The 23,164-nt window shown below is 39.2% G+C and overlaps 1 protein-coding gene and 2 long non-coding RNA genes across 4 annotated transcripts; 2 read left to right on the plus strand and 1 right to left on the minus strand.

Moving 5' to 3' along the window:
* Window positions 1-523: 523 nt before the first annotated feature.
* Window positions 524-12,206, plus strand: LOC111333585 (uncharacterized). Its single transcript, XR_015990663.1, has 4 exons — window positions 524-721; window positions 1,534-1,773; window positions 4,667-4,768; window positions 11,329-12,206. It is a non-coding gene; the product is annotated as an uncharacterized LOC111333585 (long non-coding RNA).
* Window positions 1,976-7,145, minus strand: LOC148725688 (uncharacterized). Its single transcript, XR_015990664.1, has 3 exons — window positions 5,126-7,145; window positions 4,630-4,784; window positions 1,976-3,242 (listed from the first exon to the last, which is right to left on the minus strand). It is a non-coding gene; the product is annotated as an uncharacterized LOC148725688 (long non-coding RNA).
* A 4,050-nt stretch (window positions 12,207-16,256) lies between the features above and the next one.
* LOC111333584 (uncharacterized) lies at window positions 16,257-22,473 on the plus strand. 2 transcript variants are annotated; one of them, XM_022939193.2, is made up of 9 exons: window positions 16,257-16,904; window positions 17,717-17,775; window positions 18,557-18,739; window positions 19,560-19,647; window positions 19,765-19,869; window positions 20,451-20,568; window positions 21,220-21,276; window positions 21,464-21,594; window positions 22,138-22,473. In XM_022939193.2, exons 1-9 carry the CDS (start codon window positions 16,902-16,904, stop codon window positions 22,357-22,359), a joined length of 966 nt encoding a protein of 321 aa, XP_022794928.1. In that variant the 5' UTR covers window positions 16,257-16,901; the 3' UTR covers window positions 22,360-22,473. The 2 variants fall into 2 exon arrangements, with proteins under 2 accessions (XP_022794928.1, XP_088586548.1); XM_088730422.1 differs by lacking the exon at window positions 16,257-16,904 and adding an exon at window positions 17,589-17,619.
* The last annotated feature ends 691 nt before the right edge of the window (window positions 22,474-23,164 follow it).

A 23,164-nucleotide genomic window follows, 5' to 3' on the forward strand; every position in this document is an offset into this window, starting at 1 on the left:
TGTCCCCAGGGGCTCTTCATGCCCTAACTTGAAATCCACTCAGCCCCTGGGTCTCCGAGGATGCTCACCGACTAACTTCTAGCAGTTGGACCAGACCGCCTTATTCCGCCTGACGCAAGTCCGCGCTGGACAATTAATCGGCTGGGTCCCCTTATCATTGTCGCTATTTCTTGTTTTCCCACTCTTGACGCCGAAGAAAGTTTCTCCAAGTAACTTGTAAAAGATATATTAATGCACGGAAGAGAAATGTGAAAATCGGGACCGTATACTTCAGGCTGCATCAAGCTACGGGGGAAGGGTGCCGAAAACCACACGCTTAGCAGGCTTTTTCCCATTCGCGGCTTCGCTGCTCGCCTGGCGCGCACAAAAACGCCAGCTACACTAATTACTAAAAGTAAATAAATGTAATAATGATTATGATAATAATAATTATAATATTAATAATAATAATAAAAATAATAATAATAGTAATAGTAATAATGATAATAACAATAATAATAATAGTCCGCGAGTGCTTCTGGGATCACGCGAGAGCATCGCGCATTAAAATGGCGTCAAGTGCATCCCATTCATCAAAATTGCCGCAGTCATTACACCGGTGCAACTAGAGTTTCTTCTCTTATACCGTTTGTTTACTTTGGATTGCGATAATTCATCAATTATTTGAAAAAGCTAACAAGTACAGTCGATTCGCAGCCACGGCCAGGGATCCCTAAACCAGGTAAGACTAACGCACTGAGTAGCAGGAAACAAAGTCATGTCAGAGGGAGGTGTGGGGGGGGGGGGGGGAGGGGAACTCGAAATTGCGGTTGTGCGAAACTTGGCGATACTGAAATTTTTACTTCCTTAATAAGGAAGCCCGAAATTTTGGTGACACGAGACAGAATATCTGAGAAACGTGTCCTGAGGTTGGGATGTTAGCCCCTTCAGTGATCTTCAGGCTCTTTGAATATTAAATAGAATAAAGAGGCCCCCCCCCCCCGCTCTCTCTCTACACCTTTCCGTTCCTTTGAGAGGTATGAATGGATTTGGGCAAGATTTCCATATAAACCCATGCATAATTATGCATAGAGCGTTGCAAAGAAACCTTTATATTTAGTCTTTATGAAGTGGAATGCATAATTAATGTATGGGGTTGTATTGAAATCTTTCCTGGATTTGTTTCAACCAATATGAGATGGTACCCTATGTCTTTAGAGCACTACATATGGTGGTTAATTTCCCTGCTATTTATGTTCCCTTGTGCTATAATGTCCAGGTAAAGTTGTCCTCAAACCAAATGATTGACTCCAAGTGTGATCATCATGATGGCAATTATTGTTGATCATGGTGGATTTCTTACTACAGTGCTACTGATACAAAAAAAAAAAACTAGAAAAAAGTCTGTCATCTTGTCATGGTATGTCTAGCATGACACACCATACATGGTGTGTCACTTGGGTCTATATATGGCAAGCATGCTTCAGGTAACTTTATTTCATATTATACTTATTGTTGCTTTTCATTAAACGCAAAATCTTAACATGGTGTCAGGAGTGGGATCCTGCGAAGACATTGGATCCACCAAGAGAAGCATTTAACCATGCTAGACCTACACTGAATGCAAATATGGCGTCCAGTTAGAATTGCCATTGTTCTGGACTGACTTATAGCCTCGTATTCACGTGGAAACACAAGGATTATTACATGGGCGAGAGGCTAGTCAGTCCAGAACGATGGCAATTCAAATTGGATGCCATATTTGCATTCAGTGTATACCATGACACATCTAAGGTAATTTGCCTTTTCATGTATAATTGGTAAAATTGTTGTTACGACTGCATTAAGGGCAAGATACTTAGTTTGGGTGTGAAACAACCTGTGGTGATATGATTTTTGTGGTGAAATTCTAGGGAAGGAAACAATACACTATTCTGGTCTCTGGTCATGACTTAAACTGGGATGGAAATCAGATTGATAAAAGTATAGAAGAGACAAAAGGCTTTGAAGATTTATTTGTGTGGTCTGATCAACACAAGACCACTAATTGTCAACATATTTAATTTAATAACTAATTATTTATTATTTCTTTATTTAAATTATTACCATAATTCCTACTTGTGGTTGAAAATAAATATAACTACCTTAACAGTCTATCAGGCTTAAATCTAAGAGTAAATCCATAAAACCATTCTAATTTTGTATATACTTAGATGCTATATCAGACCTGAAACATCTTGAACTCCCACTCAATTAATTAAATGAATTAGTATCAGTTGCTTGTTAAGGTTATTAGTACGTGTTATTTGAGAGGAGTCTGATGTGTCAAGTTCAGAATTTAGTGTATGGAAGTAATCAAATTAAAGTTTCTTTCACCTTAAAGAAGTTAATTCTATGAAAGCAAGAACCACTGATTTTAGAGGCTCAGATTGAACAACATACCTGTTGTGTAATGGTGCAAACGTACAAGTGGAATAAATCATTTTGCTTTAAGTTAATTTTTCTTTTTAGCACACTTCTCTAATCACATTCAGGAGACAAAGGAAAGAGTATTTAAATGAAATTTCTCTTTCATTGAGCTATTTTGTACCAAAATAGCTTAATCTTGAGCTTATTAAGCTGTCCAATAAACTCATACCAGAACTTTTACTTCTGAAATGGTCAAACTCAAGCGACTATTTTTGAAATAAATAGTTCGACACAATTTTTGACTTCAAGTCAAAAATTGCCTTCTTAGAGAAGAGAATTTCCATTTGATGCCTGACCTAGAGTCTACAAAATATAAATAGAGAAGTACCCTGAAAATAAAAAAAAAAAATCCCAAACTTTAGTGAGAAAAAAAACAAAAACAGCACCTGTTCACTCAAGGTGTAAAGTTTTCATCTGAGCCTTACTTAAATTAAACTCCTAAATTTTCAGTAAATTGTAAAACTAACCTAATGCACCTAAGCCGGACACGTAAACCCCTAAAAACCCCCCTTGTGCGAGGGGAAAAGGGGACCGTGCACCCCCAACCTGTGCTATGGTGCAACCTTTGGGGTTTTAAGGCGTGTTCTAAATAGTTCCTGCAAGTTTTCTTTAGTTGTGCTTGTACATTCATTCGACTAGCAGGCAGCAAACGTAAAATGATCACTGGTGCTATCACTCCTAAGTTTTTGTTGCATATATTGGAACAAAAAAGAACCATTTATAATGAGTTAAACCAATCGAATTTCTTTCCATCAGTAGTTCAACTTCAGTCATCAGTAGAGGTCCATTTGTGCCTAAACCACAAAAGCACACCTTTACATACTTGTACAATATTACATCAATGTGCAAACTCAAAACTAATGACCAAATCCAAAGATGAATTTGGATAAATGCATGTGTATTTTCAAACCTAAAAGATTAACTCCCAGAAGTGACTATAGCTAACATGTGACTTCTCCCTTAAATATCCAAGGCACACATTTTCCAGCATACAGTTAATGAGAATACTCAAACTTATCAGGCAGAAGTTGTTATCTTGATCTTACACCAAATTCTCATAACTAACATATAGGGAATTGTGTAGCAGCAACAGGGAAAAATAACAATCATCTTGAGAATTAAAGGTCACTGGAGTAACCTCAGGGCTGTTGTCTAGGAGTGTCAGTGGTGGTCCCTGACACCTTACTTTTGCTCTTGGGTGACTCCAGAATTTTTGTTTTTTCATAAAAAGCATATCAGATACAATGAAATATATGAAGTTCATATATTTTGAACTGCGGTATTAGATACGTATGATGCACGATCCTCGCAGTAGATAGCGCTATTTAAGCAATAGCAAAAATCAGACCTGAAAAAAATCAGGCCTGTACGGGATTCGAACCACTGACCTCTGCGATACTAGTGCAGTGCTCTTACCAATTGAGCTAACAAGCCAACTGGGAGCAGGCCGTTAAGTTGATCAACTTAACGGCCTGCTTCCAGTTGGCTTGTTAGCTCAATTGGTAAGAGCGCTGCACTAGTATCGCAGAGGTCAGTGGTTCGAATCCCGTACAGGCCTGATTTTTTTCAGGTCTGATTTTCGCTATTGCTTAAATAGCGCTATCTACTGCGAGGATCGTGCATCATACGTAAAAAGCATATGCTGGGTACCCTGGATTTCACAGTTTCAGAACACTGGGCTCGATCCCTTCAATATTTCTTAGAGCACAACCTTGAACCTATTAAACAATGAAATAATGCTAAAAAAGTGGGATAAAAATCAAGAAACTCTGGGTAGGTATAGATACTGTTGCTAAAGAGATTTTTGACTCAAGAGATTTCTAAGCATGCTTTCCCTTTCATTTTTGGAGTTCACAAATTTGATATAAAGGTACACAGGAGTAACAACTTAATTTTCTTGTTTTTAATGCTTTAACTTCCAGAGGTGATCAGCATGTAACTTCTCCCTATCGTATCCAATTCCATTGTTCAGCAGATTTATAGTTGTGAGAATGCTCAAGATTATCAGCTAAAAGTCATTATCTTGATCTAAAACCAAATTCTCCTAACTAATCTACTGGAAAATTTGCAGTAGCTACTGAGGGGAGAATTAACAATCAGATCTTAGGAGTTGAGGGGTTAATGATCAAGCCAGTTTAAATCATCGTGGCAGTTCTTCTTCGTCTTAGTTATTTTCCTTACCTTAATGAAGTATTCATTTATGTTATCATCGATACAGGTTGTTTTACATGGTCAGCTTGTGTTTGCAATTGTCATTGTACAGCACTGTTGCACAGCCAGCATTTTGATTGATCCCCAATTGCACACTTCAGGACTTCGGGTACATAACTATGAAACTGATATATAAACAAATGAAATAATTTTATCTGCAAATGAAAACACGTGGCAGACAAAGGATATAAACTTCTTCATTAATGGTTTTAATTTAGTCTGATATTAGTGCATATCCTGAATTAATTGAACTTCACACCTACATCGGTGAGGGCCAAAAGAATAGGTATGGAGAACCGTTTTAAACTTTCCCGTTAATTGTTTATTTCCCAATTTACAATAATTGTACCCTTGCAGTGATCAAAGCATTTCCTTTACCTGTAGCTCTTATTTTCATCTGTTTTATATCAGCTGGGGCAACATATGCATGCAATTTGAAACTTGTGCTAATTAGTACTTAACCTACCTTGAGCTTGCTTCTCCAGGAATTTGTAGGTTGTTGACAGGTCCTTGTTTTATCCCTGGCCCAGCCAACACACATATTGGTAGTTTTCTTGGCATTTTTGATGTAAAGCAGTGACTCGTGTAGGAAATTTTGACTGACTGCTTCCCTATACATTCCATCACAGCTACTGTAAAAAAACCTTTAACACATTGGATTAATTGTGCAAAATCCTTCATAATACTTTTCTGAACTGTTGTACTTCAAGTCTTTTTATTGCTGCCTTCATGGGTTTGAATCCCATTTTAAGGTTTTAAATGCTTTTGACTTAGGTTAAATCCTTTTCCATGTACTAAGCACTTTCACTGTCTGTTACTTATAGTGTAAGACAGTGTTTCATGGGTTTGAATCCCATTCAGGTTTAAATGCTTCTGGTTTAAGTTTATACTTTTTTTACTGAAGCACTTTCACTGTCTGTTAATCATTGTGCAAGACAGTGTTTCATGGGTTTGAATCTCATTAGGATAAAAGCACCTTCACCATCAGCTGTTGCCGAGTGTGAGACAGTGTTTCATGGGTTTGAATCCCATTAGGATAAAAGCACATTCACCATCAGCTGTTACCCAATGTGAGACAGTGTTTCATGGGTTTGAATCCCATTAGGATAAAAGCACCTTCACCATCAGCTGTTGCCTAGTGCGAGACAGTGTTTCATGGGTTTGAATCCCATTAGGATAAAAGCACCTTCACCATCAGCTGTTTCCCAGTGGGAGACAGTGTTTCACGGGTTTGAATTCCATTAGGATAAAAGCACCTTCACCATCAGCTGTTACCAAGTGTGAGACAGTGTTTCATGGGTTTGAATCCCATTAACTGAAGATAAAAGCACCTTCACCATCAGCTGTTCCCCAGTGTGAGACAGTGTTTCTTGGGTTTGAATCCCATTAGGATAAAAGCACCTTCACCATCAGCTGTTGCCCAGTGTGAGACAGTGTTTCATGGGTTTGAATCCCATTAGGATAAAAGCACCTTCACCATCAGCTGTTACCCACTGGGAGACAGTGTTTCATGGGTTTGAATCCCATGCGCTGAAGATAAAAGCACCTTCACCATCAGCTGTTGCCCAGTGTGAGACTGTTTCATGGGTTTGAATTCCATAACTGAAGATAAAAGCACTTTCACCATCAGCTGTTGCCCAGTGTGGGAAAGTGTTTCATGGGTTTGAATCCCATTAACTGAAGATAAAAGCACCTAGCTTCACCATCAGCTGTTGCCCAGTGTGAGACAGTGTTTCATGGGTTTGAATCCCATTAAGTGAAGATAAAAGCACCTTCATTAGCTGTTGCCCAGTGCAAGGCAGTGTTTCATGGGTTTGAATCCCATTAACTGAGGATAAAAGCATCTAGCTTCACCATCAGCTGTTGCCCAGTGCGAGACAGTGTTTCATGGGTTTAAATCCCATTAACTGAAGATAAAAGCACCTTCACCATTAGCTGTTACCCAGTGGGAGACAGTGTTTCATGGGTTTGAATCCCATTAGGATAAAAGCACCTTCACCATCAGCTGTTGCCCAGTGTGAGAAAGTGTTTCATGGGTTTGAATCCCATTAGGATAAAAGCACCTTCACCATCAGCTGTTACCCAGTGTGAGAAAGTGTTTCATGGGTTTGAATCCCATTAGGATAAAAGCACCTTCACCATCAGCTGTTACCCAATGTGAGACAGTGTTTCATGGGTTTGAATCCCATTAGGATAAGCACCTTCACCATAAGCTGTTACCCAGTGTGAGACAGTGTTTCATGGGTTTGAATCCCATTAGGATAAAAGCACCTTCACCATCAGGTGTTGCCCAGTGTGAGACAGTGTTTCATGGGTTTGAATCCCTTTAGGATAAAAGCATCTTCACCATCAGCTGTTGCCCAGTGTAAGACAGTGTTTCATGGGTTTGAATCCCATTAGGATAAAAGCACATTCACCATCAGCTGTTACCCAGTGTGAGACAGTGTTTCATGGGTTTGAATCCCATTAGGATAAAAGTACTTTCACCATCAGCTGTTGCCCAGTGCGAGACAGTGTTTCATGGGTTTGAATTCCATTAGGATAAAACCACCTTCACCATCAGCTGTTTCCCAGTGTGAGACAGTGTTTCATGGGTTTGAATCCCATTAGGATAAAAGCACCTTCACCATCAGCTGTTGCCCAGTGTGAGACAGTGTCTCATGGGTTTGAATCCCATTAGGATAAAAGCACCTTCACCACCAGCTGTTTCCCAATACGAGACAGTGTTTCATGGGTTTGAATCCCATTAACTGAAGATAAAAGCACCTTCAGCATCAGCTGTTGCCCAGTGTGAGACAGTGTTTCATGGGGTTTGAATCCCATTAGGATAAGCACCTTCACCATCAGCTGTTGCCCAGTGGGAGACAGTGTTTCATGGGTTTGAATCCCATTAGGATAAAAGGACCTTCACCATCAGCTGTTGCCCAGTGCGAGACAGTGTTTCATGGGTTTGAATCCTTAGGACAAAAGTACTTTCACCATCAGCTGTTGCCCAGTGCGAGACAGTGTTTCATGGGTTTGAATCCCATTAGGATAAAAGCATCTTCACCATGAGGTGTTACCCAGTGTGAGACAGTGTTTCATGGGTTTGAATCTCATTAACTGAAGATAAAGGCACCTTCATCAGCTGTTGCCCAGTGTGAGGCAGTGTTTCATGGGTTTGAATCCCATTAACTGAAGATAAGAGCACCTAGCTTCACCATCAGCTGTTTCCCAGTGTGAGACAGTGTTTCATGGGTTTGAATCCCATTAACTGAAGATAAAAGCACCTTCAGCATCAGCTGTTGCCCAGTGCAAGATAGTGTTTCGTGGGTTTGAATCCCATTAGGATAAGCACCTTTAGCATTAGCTGTTGCCCAGTGTGAGACAGTGTTTCATGGGTTTGAATCCCATTAGGATAGGACTTTCACCATCAGCTGTTGCCCAATGTGAGACAGTGTTTCATGGGTTTGAATCCCATTAGGATAAAAGCACCTTCACCATCAGCTGTTGCCCAGTGCGAGACAGTGTTTCATGGGTTTGAATCCTTTTAGGATAAAAGTACTTTCACCATCAGCTGTTGCCCAGTGCGAGACAGTGTTTCAGGGGTTTGAATCCCATTAGGATAAAAGCACCTTCACCATCAGCTGTTGCCCAGTGTGAAACAGTGTTTCATGGGTTTGAATCCCATTAACTGAAGATAAAAGCACCTTTGCCATCAGCTGTTGCCCAGTGTGAGACAGTGTCTCATGGGTTTGAATCCCATTAGGATAAAAGCACCTTCACCATCAGCTGCTGCCCAGTGCGAGATAGTGTTTCATGGGTTTGAATCCCATTAGGATAAAAGCAGCTTCACCTTCAACTTTTACCCAGTGTGATCGAGACAGTGTTTCTTGGGTTTGGATCCCATAAAGATTGAAATACTTTGGTAAAGCAAGTTTCCTCTTCTGTTAAAATAACTTTCACTTTCCTTTGCTTGGGGCAACATAGCATTGAAGAACTGCTGTGAATCTAATTCTTATACTTTAATTGTGCCTTACCTGTGATGATGATAGTAAGTGCCCATGAAGTTCCTGGTCTATCAGCTACAAAATATAAACTGCAGACTTCTCAAGAGTAACACAGTCTTATTTAATACAGTCAAAAGTCCTCTTTGTGCATATCTTGAAAGTTCTGGAGATGCAGTATAAACGATTTCTTTCTCCCCAACAGACAATTGATTATTCATACAGTACGAGATATATCCATTGTTTGCCTTCATCTTTCCAGGATACTGTTTTCTAATTTTCTTATGTGCCTTTGCAAAATTATCTGACTTGTTTCAGTTTACTCTAAATTTCAGTATTAATTTCAAGTAAGGCCATAGCATACTTGTGTTCCTTCTGACTTGAGCGTCTTTATATTTACCACACAATTTTGCCTCTTTTGTGCTCTTATAAATTATATGCTGCTGAAAAAACTCAAATAGGCATATAATCTGACCTGCCATCTACTTTTGGCACACTTGAGATGTAAAACAAGATATAGGCAGGCATCTTGTCTCCATGAATGTGTTCTCCAACAAGTCATGTAATCTTCAGTCTAATTACTCTGTGTCACTCAGCAGGTCAAAACTGAAACAATTGCATACCTTTTAAATAAGCTTTCAACCTGTTTTTCTCATCTCAAGTTGTTTCTGGCCTGTAACAAGACGTCCTGGAGACTTGAGAAAATGTACGTGTCATTGTCATCATATTATCCATAATTACAAGACTTACTTTGCCAGTTGTTGTGAATGCCCATGAAAAAAAGTACACATTGATTAGTCTTTTTGTGTCCTGAAAAGTGAATGTTGTCAGTAATTTTTTTGAAACGATAAAACTACACACATAGGTTTTTCTCATTTTATTTTTTGAACCACTTTTACAAGATGAACCTAGTCTAAATCTCCTGAAATTAAAATGTTAGTAGATTTAAAATTATGTTTTGCGTGGCATCTGTACAGAATACCAGTTGAAAGATATAAACAGTCCTGAAAAAAAGGAGCCAGTTAGTAGTTTTTATCCAGTGTTTTTTTAAAAAAAAAAAATACTCAGACACCAGTCTTTGTTTTTTATTGTTTTCAAATCTTTTACATCATGTTACTTAACATATTCATCTAATAATCCTGAAAAAGAAAAATTGTCAGTAGATTTATGTATTTTGCATGGTTTGCATAAATAGCTGAAAAGTAAATTTTGTGCTGAAAAAGAATGTTTAGTAGTATTTAGTTTCTTGATTATCTGTACAAAAGTAGACAGAGACACAGATTTTTTGTTTTTATTATTTTCAAAATGTTACATCATTTTTATTTTAAGTTAAGTGTGTATGGTTGGGACGCGCAATCCTAAATGAAAAATTTAGCATCTGAGGAAACCTCAAGTGTTCCTGTGTCAGTAAATGTCGACACCACGAAGGAACACCCAGGGTGTCCCAGATGGAGTGTATGCAGATGCAGCCTGCTAACAAAATATTCGTTACCAGGCCACTGGTCAGTATAGTTAATTGGATGCCAATTATACTGTGAACCGAAAGCCGAATATGACGATGACGTCAAGTTCCGGAAGTGCCAGATAGCCGAAGGAATAGTAATTAAATGTTTTTACGTACCTGCTGACCTTACCTTCTCCATGATAGCTCCATTAGTGTTCAGTGGAGAGTATTATTTACAACAATTTGTCTGACAGCAAGTTTGCTGTGATGATAAAAACAATTGGCCTAAAGTATGCATAAAAAGTTAACAGTTCATTATTGGCCATTTCTTTCAACTCAAAGCTATGTCCTCTTCACTGAAACATCCTCGTGTGATTTATGATGTAAAGTAATGAGTTGATTTCTCTTTGAATTTAGGCTGACATGACAAAATAATTGTCTTGAATTATAATGGCCCAAAATTCTGACTGACAGCTCCCAAGCCATCACAATGTATTGTTCAATTGGCTTAATTTTTTTGTGACCTAACTGTGGTGTGTGCATATCTCCTATTTCCCACTAAATGAAGCCTCGACTGGCGGCTTCAACTGGAGCTAAACCACTAAACATGTTAGAAGTAGCAAATGGGCATACTCCCCCTGCTGAATGGCTTAAAACGTCCAGTTACGTACAATAAAAAAAATGTCTGGTTGAACCTTTAGGCCAAAATGGTTTTGAATTTTAAAGTATATTTTGGAGGAAAGAGCCTCACTCGATACCAATCCTTTGTGTGACTGCTATCCAGTGAAACTTAAAATGAAAAAATAACTTTTTAGCGCACAACTAAGCGGGAGATTTTCAGTTCCGAAAAAGGTTGTGATGACCGTAGAAGAACTGTTGTGCTTCCTTGCTGCAGTGAAGACAAAACAGTGACCGAGAGCCGTAGTCTTGAAGTTGATTGCGAAGTGAGAGCCAAGCCGAAACCTATTCGAACCTAAACCGAGAACCTATGCCGAACCTAGGCCGAAAGTACCTGAAAAGGAACCCAAAGAGAGACCTAAAGGGAGGACCCAGCCAACCCAAGGGGACCCAACTATCTAACCTAACTACATTAAATTAAGCCGAATACGAAGTCAATGGACTTCAAGCCGAAATTTGATGAAGGTTCATCCAGAGCTCTAACAATAACCCTCCCTGCCAACCCAAAAGGAATAAGCTAACCAGTTTGATTTTGTCTTCCATCTGCGTCTTCTTTCCCAGTTGAACATCTGTGAGTAAATCCTAAGATGTTGTGTAAATTGAAGAGGAGTGAAGAGAAACCTGAGGTCTCATCTTCCAACAATCCAATTCCCCACATCTTAAAATGTCCTCATCAGAGTCAAGCTGGTACAATGTTGCTTTATTGGTGTGGTGGTTGGACGAGGTGGTGAACTAACTCGGTTGCATTCCACAGTAAGAGGGTTAATGCTGAAACGAAAAAAAAATTTAACGAGGGATTTATACATTGTTGATAGAGTTCACGAGTTAGTGAATGGAGGAACTAATGCAAGTATGAACGAAGGATGGAAGGAAGAGAGGAATGAAGGAATAAAGGAATGGATGGGTGGATGAATGAATGGATGACAGAGGGACCTATTGGATGCATGAATGAATGATAAATAGACAACTCAAGAACAGAATCTTTGTCATAGAATGCCATTTATGAGAAGGTAACTCTTGAAAAATCCTAAAAACTAAAGTGGAGCTACGCATAGAGTGCAGATAAGACCAGGGCATAACCTCAAGCAAGAAACAGTCATATCTTAACAAATGCAACAACATTTTTCCTTTGGGAATGTAATTTTAACCTACGCAAGTTAATTAACGAGGAACTGACTCGCTTGAAGGCTCTTATCTCCAAGAATCATCAAACCGACAAAAGGAGGAAAATCGTAGAGGAAAGGAACGACGGGGGTGAATATTCTGTGTAAATATTCAGCAAAAATAATGAAAAAGACAGCTTCCAATTTGAACACCTTTACAATCTGATGGTTAATTTTTAAGAAAGGTTATTTTCAATTTTTTCGCAAATGTACCTTAGGAAGGTTTCCGTATAACCTCGTGTTATTCTGAAACAAAGCCATAGTCCCTAAAAGGAATCTACTGTTTTCGCATTGCTTTCTTCTTATTCAAGAACTGTATAAGTAATGAAGCATGGGGGTGTGCAAAATTCTCCCGTATTTTCTTTTCTTTGGTGGTGGGAGGGGTAAAACTGTCTGTTGAATTTTTTAAAACGGTGGTAATGGACTTTAGAGGCAGCAAAAGGTGACCTAATTCGCGGATTTTTGTGACAACAAGGCGCCCGAGAAAAATATGTAACAAACAACAGTATTGAAAAAACAAAAATGATAAGAGTGACCAGTGCGCAACTTTCACCATAATATTAACAGGAAATGAACGCAAAGACTTTTTTTTCCGTTATGTTATCTAGTTTTACTCAGCGAATTTTGTTAGTGTGAAATAACTGAATTTGTAAGGGGAAAAATAGGAAACGTTCTTGAAACATGTAGCGCGTGTTTTTCGGGTGAAAAGCCATTCACGGCGGGAACTGTTTTGGAAACTTGTTCACTTTGAAGAAAATTCTATCGTTAATTATTCTCAAGTCTCAAGCAACCGGTTTGAATTGTCTAAAATACCACTGATATTTTAAAAATGCAAGAATGAAGCATTATTTACCTGTTTCTGTTTCCTTTGCAACTTGTGTCTCTTTCGAGGCTGCAACGTTTGCATTTAACGAACGCAAGAAAGCCAAGAAGGTAGGAATTTTTTTGGTAAGTTCTGTAACGAAAATGAAGTTATATTATTAAATATGATCTCACTTTTGTTTAACAGAATATCTTAAACCAAACTTAGCATAAAAAGGGGAATTTTCCGGACCGAACAGAGCTACAGGTTTCTGTGTGCAACATGCACGTGTAAGAAAGTTAATTTTTCATTTTCATACTAGTGAAACCTTATTTACTACAAACAATTTAACTCACCAGTTTTTCTCATTCCTCGTTATTCAGAACTGTTTGTTGGGTTTCGACACCCTATGATTCTTGAAGAAGCATGTTTAGCTTCTTTTTTCGGAACACTAGAACTGTTTGTCCTATTTTCACTTGTTGTTATGTATTGAAAAATTTGAAGAGCGCGCCTTGTCTTCTTTTGAGCCCACGTGGTCTCATACTTGTCGCCAATTGGCCATTTTCGTGTCAGCCATCTTACGTCATACATTGTTACATTGATAAACCACTCCCTCAAATATTATCAAGTGTCCAGGCCTGCTAAGTGTCAGTCCTTTAAAGACTCCTTTTACTTTCGGTCAAGGGGACAAAGAATTCTATTTCCAAAAACCGAGATTAATTGCTGTGTAAAGTTGTCATTTTAAGAATCTACAGTTTCCTAGTGAGACCTGCCATATGCTCCCACTTTTCGTCATCGTATTGTATTTTTTTAATTATATTGCATTGCATTACACTACATTGAATTGCACCGACTTTTTTTTTTATTATTATTTTTTTTTCATTTAATTGGGTCTATGCCGATGCCCACAAAGTTACCTATGGTATTGATCATTGCAAATTTGACACATGTTAACAAAATAAAATGGAGCCATGCCTAGAGTGAAAGATAAGAACAGAGCAAAACCTGAAGCCAGAACAGTAAAAATATCTTAACTGCAGGAATATTTACCTTCTCTACTAGAGAATGCGAGTTTTTTTGCGAAACGTAGTGTTAACCTACGCAAGTTGATTAACGAGGAACTGACTCGCTTGAATGCTCTTATTTCCAAAAAAAAATTAAACCGAAAAATGGAGGAAAACTGTAGAGGAAAGGAACGACGGGGATGAATATTCTGAGTAAATACTGAGCGAAAATAAAGAAAAAGACATACTTCCGATTTGAACACCTTTACAGTCTGATGGTTAATTTCGAAAGAAAGATTATAAATTTTTTCGCAAATGTACTTTAGGAAGGTTTCCGTAGAACCCCATGCTGCACTGAAACAAAGCCATAATTCCCAAAAGGAATCTATTGTTTTCGCATTGTTTTCTTTTTATTCAAGAATGAAGTTTGTGGGTGTGCAGAAATCCTGCCGTAATTTCATTTTTTTTGTGGGAGGGGTGGAACTGTCTGTTGGAGTTCTTTAAAACGGTGCTGATTTACTATAGAGGCAGCAAAAATCGACCTAATTCGCGCTTTTTTTCAGAGAAATCGAGACGCCCGAGAAAAAGATGTAACAAGCAACAATTATAGGAGTGACCAGTGCAAAACTTTTACCATAACATAAAAAGTGAAAGAACGTTTTTGGACTTTTTCCCGTCGTATTATCTAGTTTTATTCATGGAATTTTTTACAATGGAATAATTGAATTTGCGAGCAAAAAAATAGGAGATGTTCTTGAAACACGCAGCGCGTGTTTTCGGGTGAAAAGCCATTCAGGAAACTTATTTACCTTTAAGAAAATTCTCCTGTAATTATTCTCAGGTCTAAAGCATTCAGTTTGAATTTCCGAAAATTCCATTGAGATATTTTAAAAATGCAACGATGAAGTATTACTCACCTGTTTCTGTTTCCACTCCAGCGTGTCTCTCTTCCCCGGCTGCAACATTTGCATTTAACAAACGCAAACAAGCCAAGAAGGTAGGAACTATTTTGGTAAGTTCTGAAACAAAAAAAGAAATTATAGCACATTATTTGATATGAGCTAACCTCTGTTTAACAGAATCTCTCAACCAAACTTTGCATAACGGGTGAATTTTATAGACCGGACAGAGCTACAGGTTTCTGCGTGCAACACGCACATGTACGAAATTTTATTTTTTACTTAAAGTTAAGTAAAACCTTATTGAAAACAAATAGTTTAACTCACCAGTTTTTTCTCATTCCTCGTTATTCGGAAAATGTTTGTTGGGTTTCACCACCTAATGAGCCTTGAAGAAGCATGTTTTGTTTCTTTTTGCGGAAGATTAAAACTGCCGGCCATATTTTCAGGTGTTGTTGTCTGAATAGAAAGATTTGAAGAGCGCGCCTTGTCATCTTTCGAGCCCACGTGGTCCCAAGCTTGTCGCCAATTGGCTTTTTTCGTGTCAGCCATCTTACGTCATACATCAGGGAGGACGTAACGGCAACGAGAACGTCGCTAAACAAAAGGTTTTATGAGCAGAATAGCTGTGCACCTGCGTTGTAAATCTTTGTAAATTTCTTTGCGTCCTCTGCCAAACAACAACGTAAAATGACCAACGACGTGGTTGACGACGGCTAATTTTATTTAAAGCGACTGATTTAATGCATAATTTTATTTCTAATATAAAGCTCTATTCCATATTTAGTTTTGAGGTAGTTTTGGCCGAGAGAAACAAATTAAATGACTTCGGAGTATCGCGTATTTTATTGAATTAAATTGCAGTGCATTGAGTTACACTACTTTGAATTGCGCTGAGTTGTTTTATTTCATTTTCCTTTGATTGGGTGTATGCTGATGTCCACAAAGTTATCTATGGTATAGATAATTACAGATTTGATACATGTTAAGAAACCTGCAAAATATTAACTCAAGATAACTATTTTGTTAGTTCTCCAGAGCAAATGGCTCCTAGAACTCTATCCGCCTTGCTCTCCAATTTTCTGATGAAAAACTCCACTCCGATAGAGTTCATGGGTGGATGATATCAAAAAAGAAATTAACACAAACAAGAGAAAAGAAAAGAAAAGTGTCTCCCAAACTTCGGGAAACGCCCATTTAGAAGTCATATCTAAGGTCGCGGTTGACGATTCAAACTAATAGCAAGAAATGTTTTCCCTTGCCAGGATTAATAGGCGTGTTGATCCGGGTAAAGTGGCAGGGTCCTTTTCAGTCCCAATCTCCAAGCCCTCAGTATCTCTAGACTGACAGTAACTTTTTCTTACCGACATCAAAGATCATCATCATCATCATCTTTATTTTTTTGAGCAGGTTAAGTTTATGGCAGCAATTTGCTGATGTGGACCTGCTATCTTTCCCCACCCATCCCACCCCAGGGGAGGACATCCACCACACAGTAATCTCTTGCGTGGGAAATTGACGTCTCTTACCCCTAACCTTGCAGGAGACGGGGCCTACGGTTTATTCGTCCTTATCTGAGAAGACTAGAATCTCTATCCATTTCTTGATATTATAGCAGGAACGAGGAAACAGGATAGGTCCCACTACTGACGTTACGACGACTCAAGTTTTCAGGACATAATCTACCAACGATCGAGAAATAAAAATTCTACTGATATCGCAAATCTGAAAAATTTCAACTGATATTTGCTTCAACCAATTTCTCGAGGCCCAACCCAGTTTACACTATAGTAACCTCCAAAGTTCCTACCGAACCTCTAAACACTTCCATCAAAGTATACCTTTGTTAACTCTAACAAACAATTACCGCAATAGACAAGTAAAAGACAAGCATTCTTTCAATCAATTTTTTTTATTCTGAATCACGCAGAAGAACTTTGCAATAGAGCCCACATTAGCAACTAGCAGACTAGAAACTCTCAACATTTTCAAGAATAGACTCAGATGCCATGTTACTAATAATGTTTCAGGAAATTTTTAAACTGCAGGACGAACTCGTAAAGGTGGTAATGGGCGAACTTGCAATTGGGAGAAATCCCTCAAATGCCATTACTGTCGCTTTCATTACTACGAAGCCCGCGTTCCCGTTGTCAGCGGTTACCTAATTTTTGCACTGTCATTGTTATGGTGTGGTCTGTGCGCTTAGATCGTATATATAAATCTGACTGAATTCTTTCAGACTCAATACATCTGGTGACTAACCACAATGGTAAGAAAACTGAATTCTTTCTTTCTTCTATAATTAAGTTGTTTGTGTCCTGAGCTCGTCACTGATTGTTCGGATCTTTTGGGGTCGATCATCGCCAGTACAACTTGCGTATCGATCGACGATCGATCAGGAAGGAGTGTTGGGTCCAGATCCAGAGTCTGTTCGGTTGCTGTCAAAACTGCAGACTTCCTTTCTTCATCGAACTTACGATTTATAACATTACATGGGTAGATTGATTTGTTGCATTTCTGCATTCAATGAACCTTGCGGGAATGTCACGCAATTAAGCGCAATAATCACGCTGCCTCCGCAAACGCAAATTCTAGGCATGTGTATTACTTCCCCAATAACGGCACGCTGTAAGCTACTTGAGCAAAGTTTTACTGCTTAATTTTCACATTTTCTCCCGTGGTTATACACAGATTTCACTCTGTTAGTTTGTGTAAACATCTAAATTTGCATACATGCGTTGAAATTTGATGCATGGTTGGCTCGATCTAAATCTTCGAGCAGCTCTGTTGCACGACGACGTAACGGAGAACTCACCCCAAGCCTTGTTGATACCAAAACTTTAACAAATCTTTGACATTTTCTTGATGTTTTATGGGAATATTCTTTTGATTTCGGTGTTTTGGGACAACTTTTCTTTCCTATCAAGATCAGTTGACGGCATCTTGAAAGCGAGGCTTTGGGGTGAACTCAAGGAAACAAAAAGGTATCTCGTTCACGCCTGTAGGTTGTGACCTAACGCAAGTCAATAACGCAATTTGTTTTAAACTCCTTTTAAAATTCCCTTTTGACGTAATTAATAGGCGGCTGCTGAAGGAGTGAAGCTTCACAATGGAGCTCTGATGCCTTCTATCGGCTTGGGGTAAGGCAACTCGTTTATTATTTTCCAATATTTGGAAAAGTCGTCAACTAGATATGAGATAAATTCAAGACACGAGATGAATCCTAGTGGTAAACAGTTTTCAATGAATCAAAGGAGAGACAACACAAGGATCAACAAAGATTATTATAACATAACCAAAGTAAAGCGCGCGCTCTGATCGGTCAAGTTAGCGTCCCCCATTTGCCCATGGGTGTACGCTGCTGACGTGAGCAAATGCGTTTCTATTTTCTTCAGTAAATGAAGAAATTTCCTGGTCATCTAGCTGTTTTTCTTCGCTCGATTCCTCAAGTAAACTTGGATTTATATTTGCCAGCCATTCCGACTCTTCGTCGTCAGAAATATGACTCAAATTGTCCGCCATTTTTTATTTTTGTAACTTCAATTCAATTGTTCGCTTGCGCGATGCGAGAAAACCTGTTCAACCGGTACTCTGGAGTACAAATACCGCGCGATATTTGTACTCGTCTATGGCGTTATTTTTACTCTACGGTGTGTAGTTAGATAATGAAAGATGATATGGTTTTATCAACTGATTTGATAACGTAAATTGGTCATCGTAGAGAATTACTGAAGCTGACGTTTCGAGCGTCGATAAACCAAATTCTCAGGCTATACAGCCTACTTCATCACTTGCATCAGATAACATGCAATGACAGTTCTTTCCAATGAAGCCTACCGCTACAATACCCTTACTCAATTTTGGTCAGAAGGGAAGTTATCTAGTATTGGATCTAAACCGATATTTATGATTAACTTTAAGGACTTGGAAGTCCAAAAAGGGGACCGTCGGAAACGCTGTTAGGCTAGCCTTGCAATATGGATACAGACACATTGACTGCGCTTGGGCCTACGATAACGAAGAGGAAATTGGTGAAGTGTTAACTGAAGTCTTCAAAGAAGGAAAGTTGAAAAGAGAGGACGTGTTTATCACATCCAAACTCTGGTAAGTATTCTCTGGCACTGAGCAATGCGTCCACGTGATCACATATTGATATCCTCGGTTCCTGAGAGGAGACTTGTATATTTTGAGGTTAAAGTGGAGTACGGTTTACGTTTTTCGTAGACGTCCCAGTTCTTTCTCAGCGCGCGCCTCACTCGTTCATTATTGATAAAACGAAAACGAAGGTTTCTCTCATCGTTTGATATGTCTTGTTTGCCTCTATCTCTTTTTGATAAGTTTTTGCCAGGAAACTCCTTTATTTTGGAATGGAACTTAAACAAAAGGTAACAAAAACGTGTGAGACTACGAGATTTTTCTCTGATAGTTCACCATCAAGCCCCGACTTCGTGTACGAAGCTCAGTTTTCCCGAGACCGAACGAATCAGTGCGGCTAGTGTACGAACAGGATTAAGATTGAATTCAAGCCACGTAGACAGTAAAATGTGAAGAAAGTGAAATAATAAGCCGACTAACCTGCAGAGCAGGCGTAATTTGGGGGAGCGAGTACTCAATGTTTTCTTAGCGAAAAATGGCTGCCATCTTTAATTTTAATGGCAGTGGAAGGCTGGGGAGAGAGAGAAATGTGTACCAGCAGGGGGATGAGTGACGGTCAAAATAAGGAGAGAGGCTGGGGTGGGGAGTGCTTCTCCCGCCCCCTACTTCCACCATCCATTCTGACTCCAAATCAAACATGGCGTTTGGATAAACGATCACGAGCTAATAACGTTAACTCGCCCCAATAAGACGCTTGCACCGTGGGCTATGAGCGGACATGAACGTGTGGTGCTTCTCCAACTAATTATTCCCTTCGTCTCCTTCTCAGGTGTAGACACCATGCACCTGAAGATGTCCTTCCCGCTTGCCAGGAAACAATGACAAATTTACAGCTGGACTACCTCGACTTGTACCTGGTAAACTGACCTGAGTTGTATTAAACTACGCCAGTTTTGACCGTCGATACTGTTGTCCGTCAATATGAATTACGAAGAAGAGTCACATTATTGCTTCATTCTTCTGCTTTCATTTAGGTACATCTCCCTTGCGCATTCAAGAAAGACGCAAAAAGCCCGACGCGGTGTATTGCAGATGGTGTGATTGGCTATTCACCTGAAGGCATTGCAAATACTTGGAAGGTCTGCTTAGATTGTCAACGATAATCAAAGCAATCAAATAGGGACATGTCCTCCCAGTATTGTCGGGAATGATCACTTTCTCCGAGCGTTACCGCTCCACTAAATTGTCCACGTAGTTTACTTACTGCGCCTCCTCTTCCCTATTTTTTTAAACTGTTTCTCGAAATGTGCTCTCGTGGCGCGCACAAGAAGTTAAAGTATTCTGGGCCGGAACTTCTCTTTCGGGACTCCTTCATTTATAAAAGCCACCGAGCTTCACTCAGACAGAAACAAAATCTTGATTTAAACTTTGTATTTGTTGAGAAGAGAAACCTGACAAGTCGACTGGACCATGGCCGGCTGTGATTGGTGTTTTACAAGTGTCATTTCTCCGGCGTTGGTTTTCTCCCTCGGTCTAGCGTCATTATGATGTCTTTTAATTTGGTCTTTTTTTTTTTTTCCTATCATGAGCATCAAAATTTCTTTCAATGCTTTCTTTATCTCAGTGATTCGACGCTTTAAGTTTTTTCTACTTTCCTGCAACCATTTCAGTTCGTGAGCTACACATGCACGTCATACGTGCTTATTTTTTTTTGTTGCAGGCAATGGAAGAACTTGTCGATAAAGGTCTCTGCAAAGCCATTGGAATCTCGAACTTCTCCATGAAGAAGACTCAGACTCTTCTAGAAACTGCAAGAATACCGCCAGCTTGTAATCAAGGTATTACCACCAAGAATCAAGCTCAGATAATCTTTTAAATCGTCATAACCTGTATTTTGTTGTGATGGGGTTCATCTGTGGCGGCGAAGCGGATTTCCCTTTCGTAAACGGCCGTTGCCATTTGAAACGGTCGTTGCCATTTTGAAGCGGTCGTTGCCATTTCCGATAACAGTCGTTGCCATTTTGTAATGAATGCCATTTTCGATAACAGTCGATGCCATTCATTACAAAATGGCAACGACTGTTTCGAAAAATAGCAACGACAGTTTCAAAATGGCAACGACCGTTTCAAATGGCAACGGCCGCTTACGAAAGGAAAAATTGCGCGAAGGGGTGTATTCCAAGCAACCTCCTTCCTATTTGTCTCCCAGTCAGCCAGTTTTAAGAGGGCGACTAGTTTTTTTTTAAGATGAAGGCCAACTAAGACGTTTTGCCATTTCTTATAAATTATCGATTTCTATCGACAAACAGGCAATCAGGTGCGTCATATGACCCCTCCCCTCTGAGTAACAGCCTTGACCCATTTCACTACGAAAGAATTATCAGAAGACAGGTATATACTCTTAAGATCCGAAAATGATAGTGTATGGAGAGTAACTGCCTGGTTATAACTGGCGTTGTGTTGATTTTTTTTTTGTTTCTATTTTGCAGTGGAACTTCATCCATATTTACACCAGGATGAATTTATATCTTTCTCAAAGAGTAAAGGTGAAGAAAAAAAAAGAACATTTTAGAATCCTAACATTGCATTCTGTTACTGTCGATGTTGTTGTGGTTGATGAAATTGTTGTTGTTTTATCCATCCTCCAGCTGCTGGATAAGAGGTTTTTTTTTTCTGAATTTTTCTGGACGATATGAGAACGTCATTTATTGTTTCGCGTTACTAAACTTTTAGGAATCGCTGTGACGGCGTATTCTCCGCTGGGTTCCCCAGACAGACCGGTTGTCAACCCAACAGAACCAGTAGTGCTGGAGAATCCAGTGCTAACAAAAATTGCACAAAAACACAATACTACGGCTGCCTTGGTAAGAAGCGTAAGCCTTTGATATAAATGGACAGGAAATTAATTTACGTTCGAGTCGGTTTGATACATTTTTAAACTGAGCTTTGTAAAGTGACCAGGCCAGATGTTTTTTGAGAAGTGAAAATGTTGGTCATTTTGCGGCCATCATGCGACGCGGTTTAGCAAGGGGGCGCTCAAACACAATTAACTCGTTGGCGCCTCGAGGAGGATCATTGGAAACACGCGCAAGTGTGTTGATCTCATACATGCCTCTCGCCTTTCTACTGCTCGTTTTTCAGCTCCGCTACTCTAAAAAGCTTTCTCAAAACCGTCAGCTATTGTATATAGGCTACAGCCATAGTGACTTTTCTCTTGGTCAATGGTGCAAACTTCTCAGCCCATTTTTCCAACGTTCATTATTCTTTTTGAATACATTCTTCCGTGATCCTTATCAAATTAAAGGGTTTACGGGTCTCTCTCCTTCATACAAAAATAAGAGAAAGCGTAGTGTGGATTTTGGGAGCTTAGGTCTAAGTCCCTGCTTTTTTTTCTGGTCTAAATGCAGGTCGCTCTTGCCTGGGGTATTAAGCGTGGCACTCCAGTCCTCCCAAAATCTGTCTCTGAAAATCATATCAAAGAAAACCTTGAAGCACTTCATGTGAACTTGGATGAAGATGACATGAAAGGGATTCAAAACATTGGCATACGTCATCGATACTTCAAAATGTACTGGATGTACAAACCAGAGGAAATTCCTGAAGGAGGAGTGTGGGACGGCGAGGAATGAAGCAATTAAAGGAAGGAAAAATGATAGAAACGAAGAAAAGAACTAGATTTGAGAAAGTCATGTACCAAGAAGTAACCTCTCCTCGAAGGCAAATAAATTGGTTCAAAACACGTGCATGGGTGTCATTTTCATGACTGTTTCTATTAATGCTTCCAAGCGCAAGTTTACTTTGCTTTGAAGTTGTCAAATGTTTGCTTCTGCCTCGAATCATGACCTTGTTGTCGCTTATCAAAATAGCAATTGTTCCCAATTCTTCCTAAACGAAAATCTTATGTCAAAGAGCGATAAATTTTCTATGATGAATGGAAAATTCAGATGGAGATATCTGAAGATAAGAGTTGTATATTTTCAAACTTCTTAACTTTAGTTGAAACGCACTCGTAGATCACTTCGCCATTACATGCAACAAGCGGTTTTAAAGTCTTAAAAACAAAATATCTTCAATGACTGAAGATGAATTCAGGCTAAAGCCTTACGATAGCCAGGTGAAAATAACCGCTTTGGCTCTCGCAAATAATGGTTTGGTAAGGAATTTTGAGATGAATTTTTTGATAGCAAAATTGGGCTGACAACGGGGCACGCGGCCTTAAAACCTCTTGTAATTAAATAATCGGATTTTTTTAAACGTTTTAAATCAGGCATAAGAAACTGCCAAGTCTAACTTTTAGTCGAGCCATCGAGGGTCGAGGTTCTTATGTCGAGGTCGAGGGTATTTAGTCGAGGGTCCCTTTTTTTTGTTTTTCTTTTTCGCAGCCCATGTTCCTAATCGAGGGTCCCTTTCTTCTTTTTCTTCGGCATTAGAAAA

Source organism: Stylophora pistillata, chromosome 8 (genome assembly GCF_964205215.1).
Source record: "Stylophora pistillata chromosome 8, jaStyPist1.2, whole genome shotgun sequence".
Classification (NCBI taxonomy): domain Eukaryota; kingdom Metazoa; phylum Cnidaria; class Anthozoa; order Scleractinia; family Pocilloporidae; genus Stylophora; species Stylophora pistillata.

Bases quoted from the DNA above. Each gene is read 5' to 3' on its own strand.
- LOC111333584 (XM_022939193.2), top strand. The intron at 19,870-20,450 runs GTCTGCTTAGAT...TTTTTGTTGCAG, and splicing joins GCATTGCAAATACTTGGAAG to GCAATGGAAGAACTTGTCGA. The intron at 20,569-21,219 runs GTATTACCACCA...TCTATTTTGCAG, and splicing joins ACCGCCAGCTTGTAATCAAG to TGGAACTTCATCCATATTTA.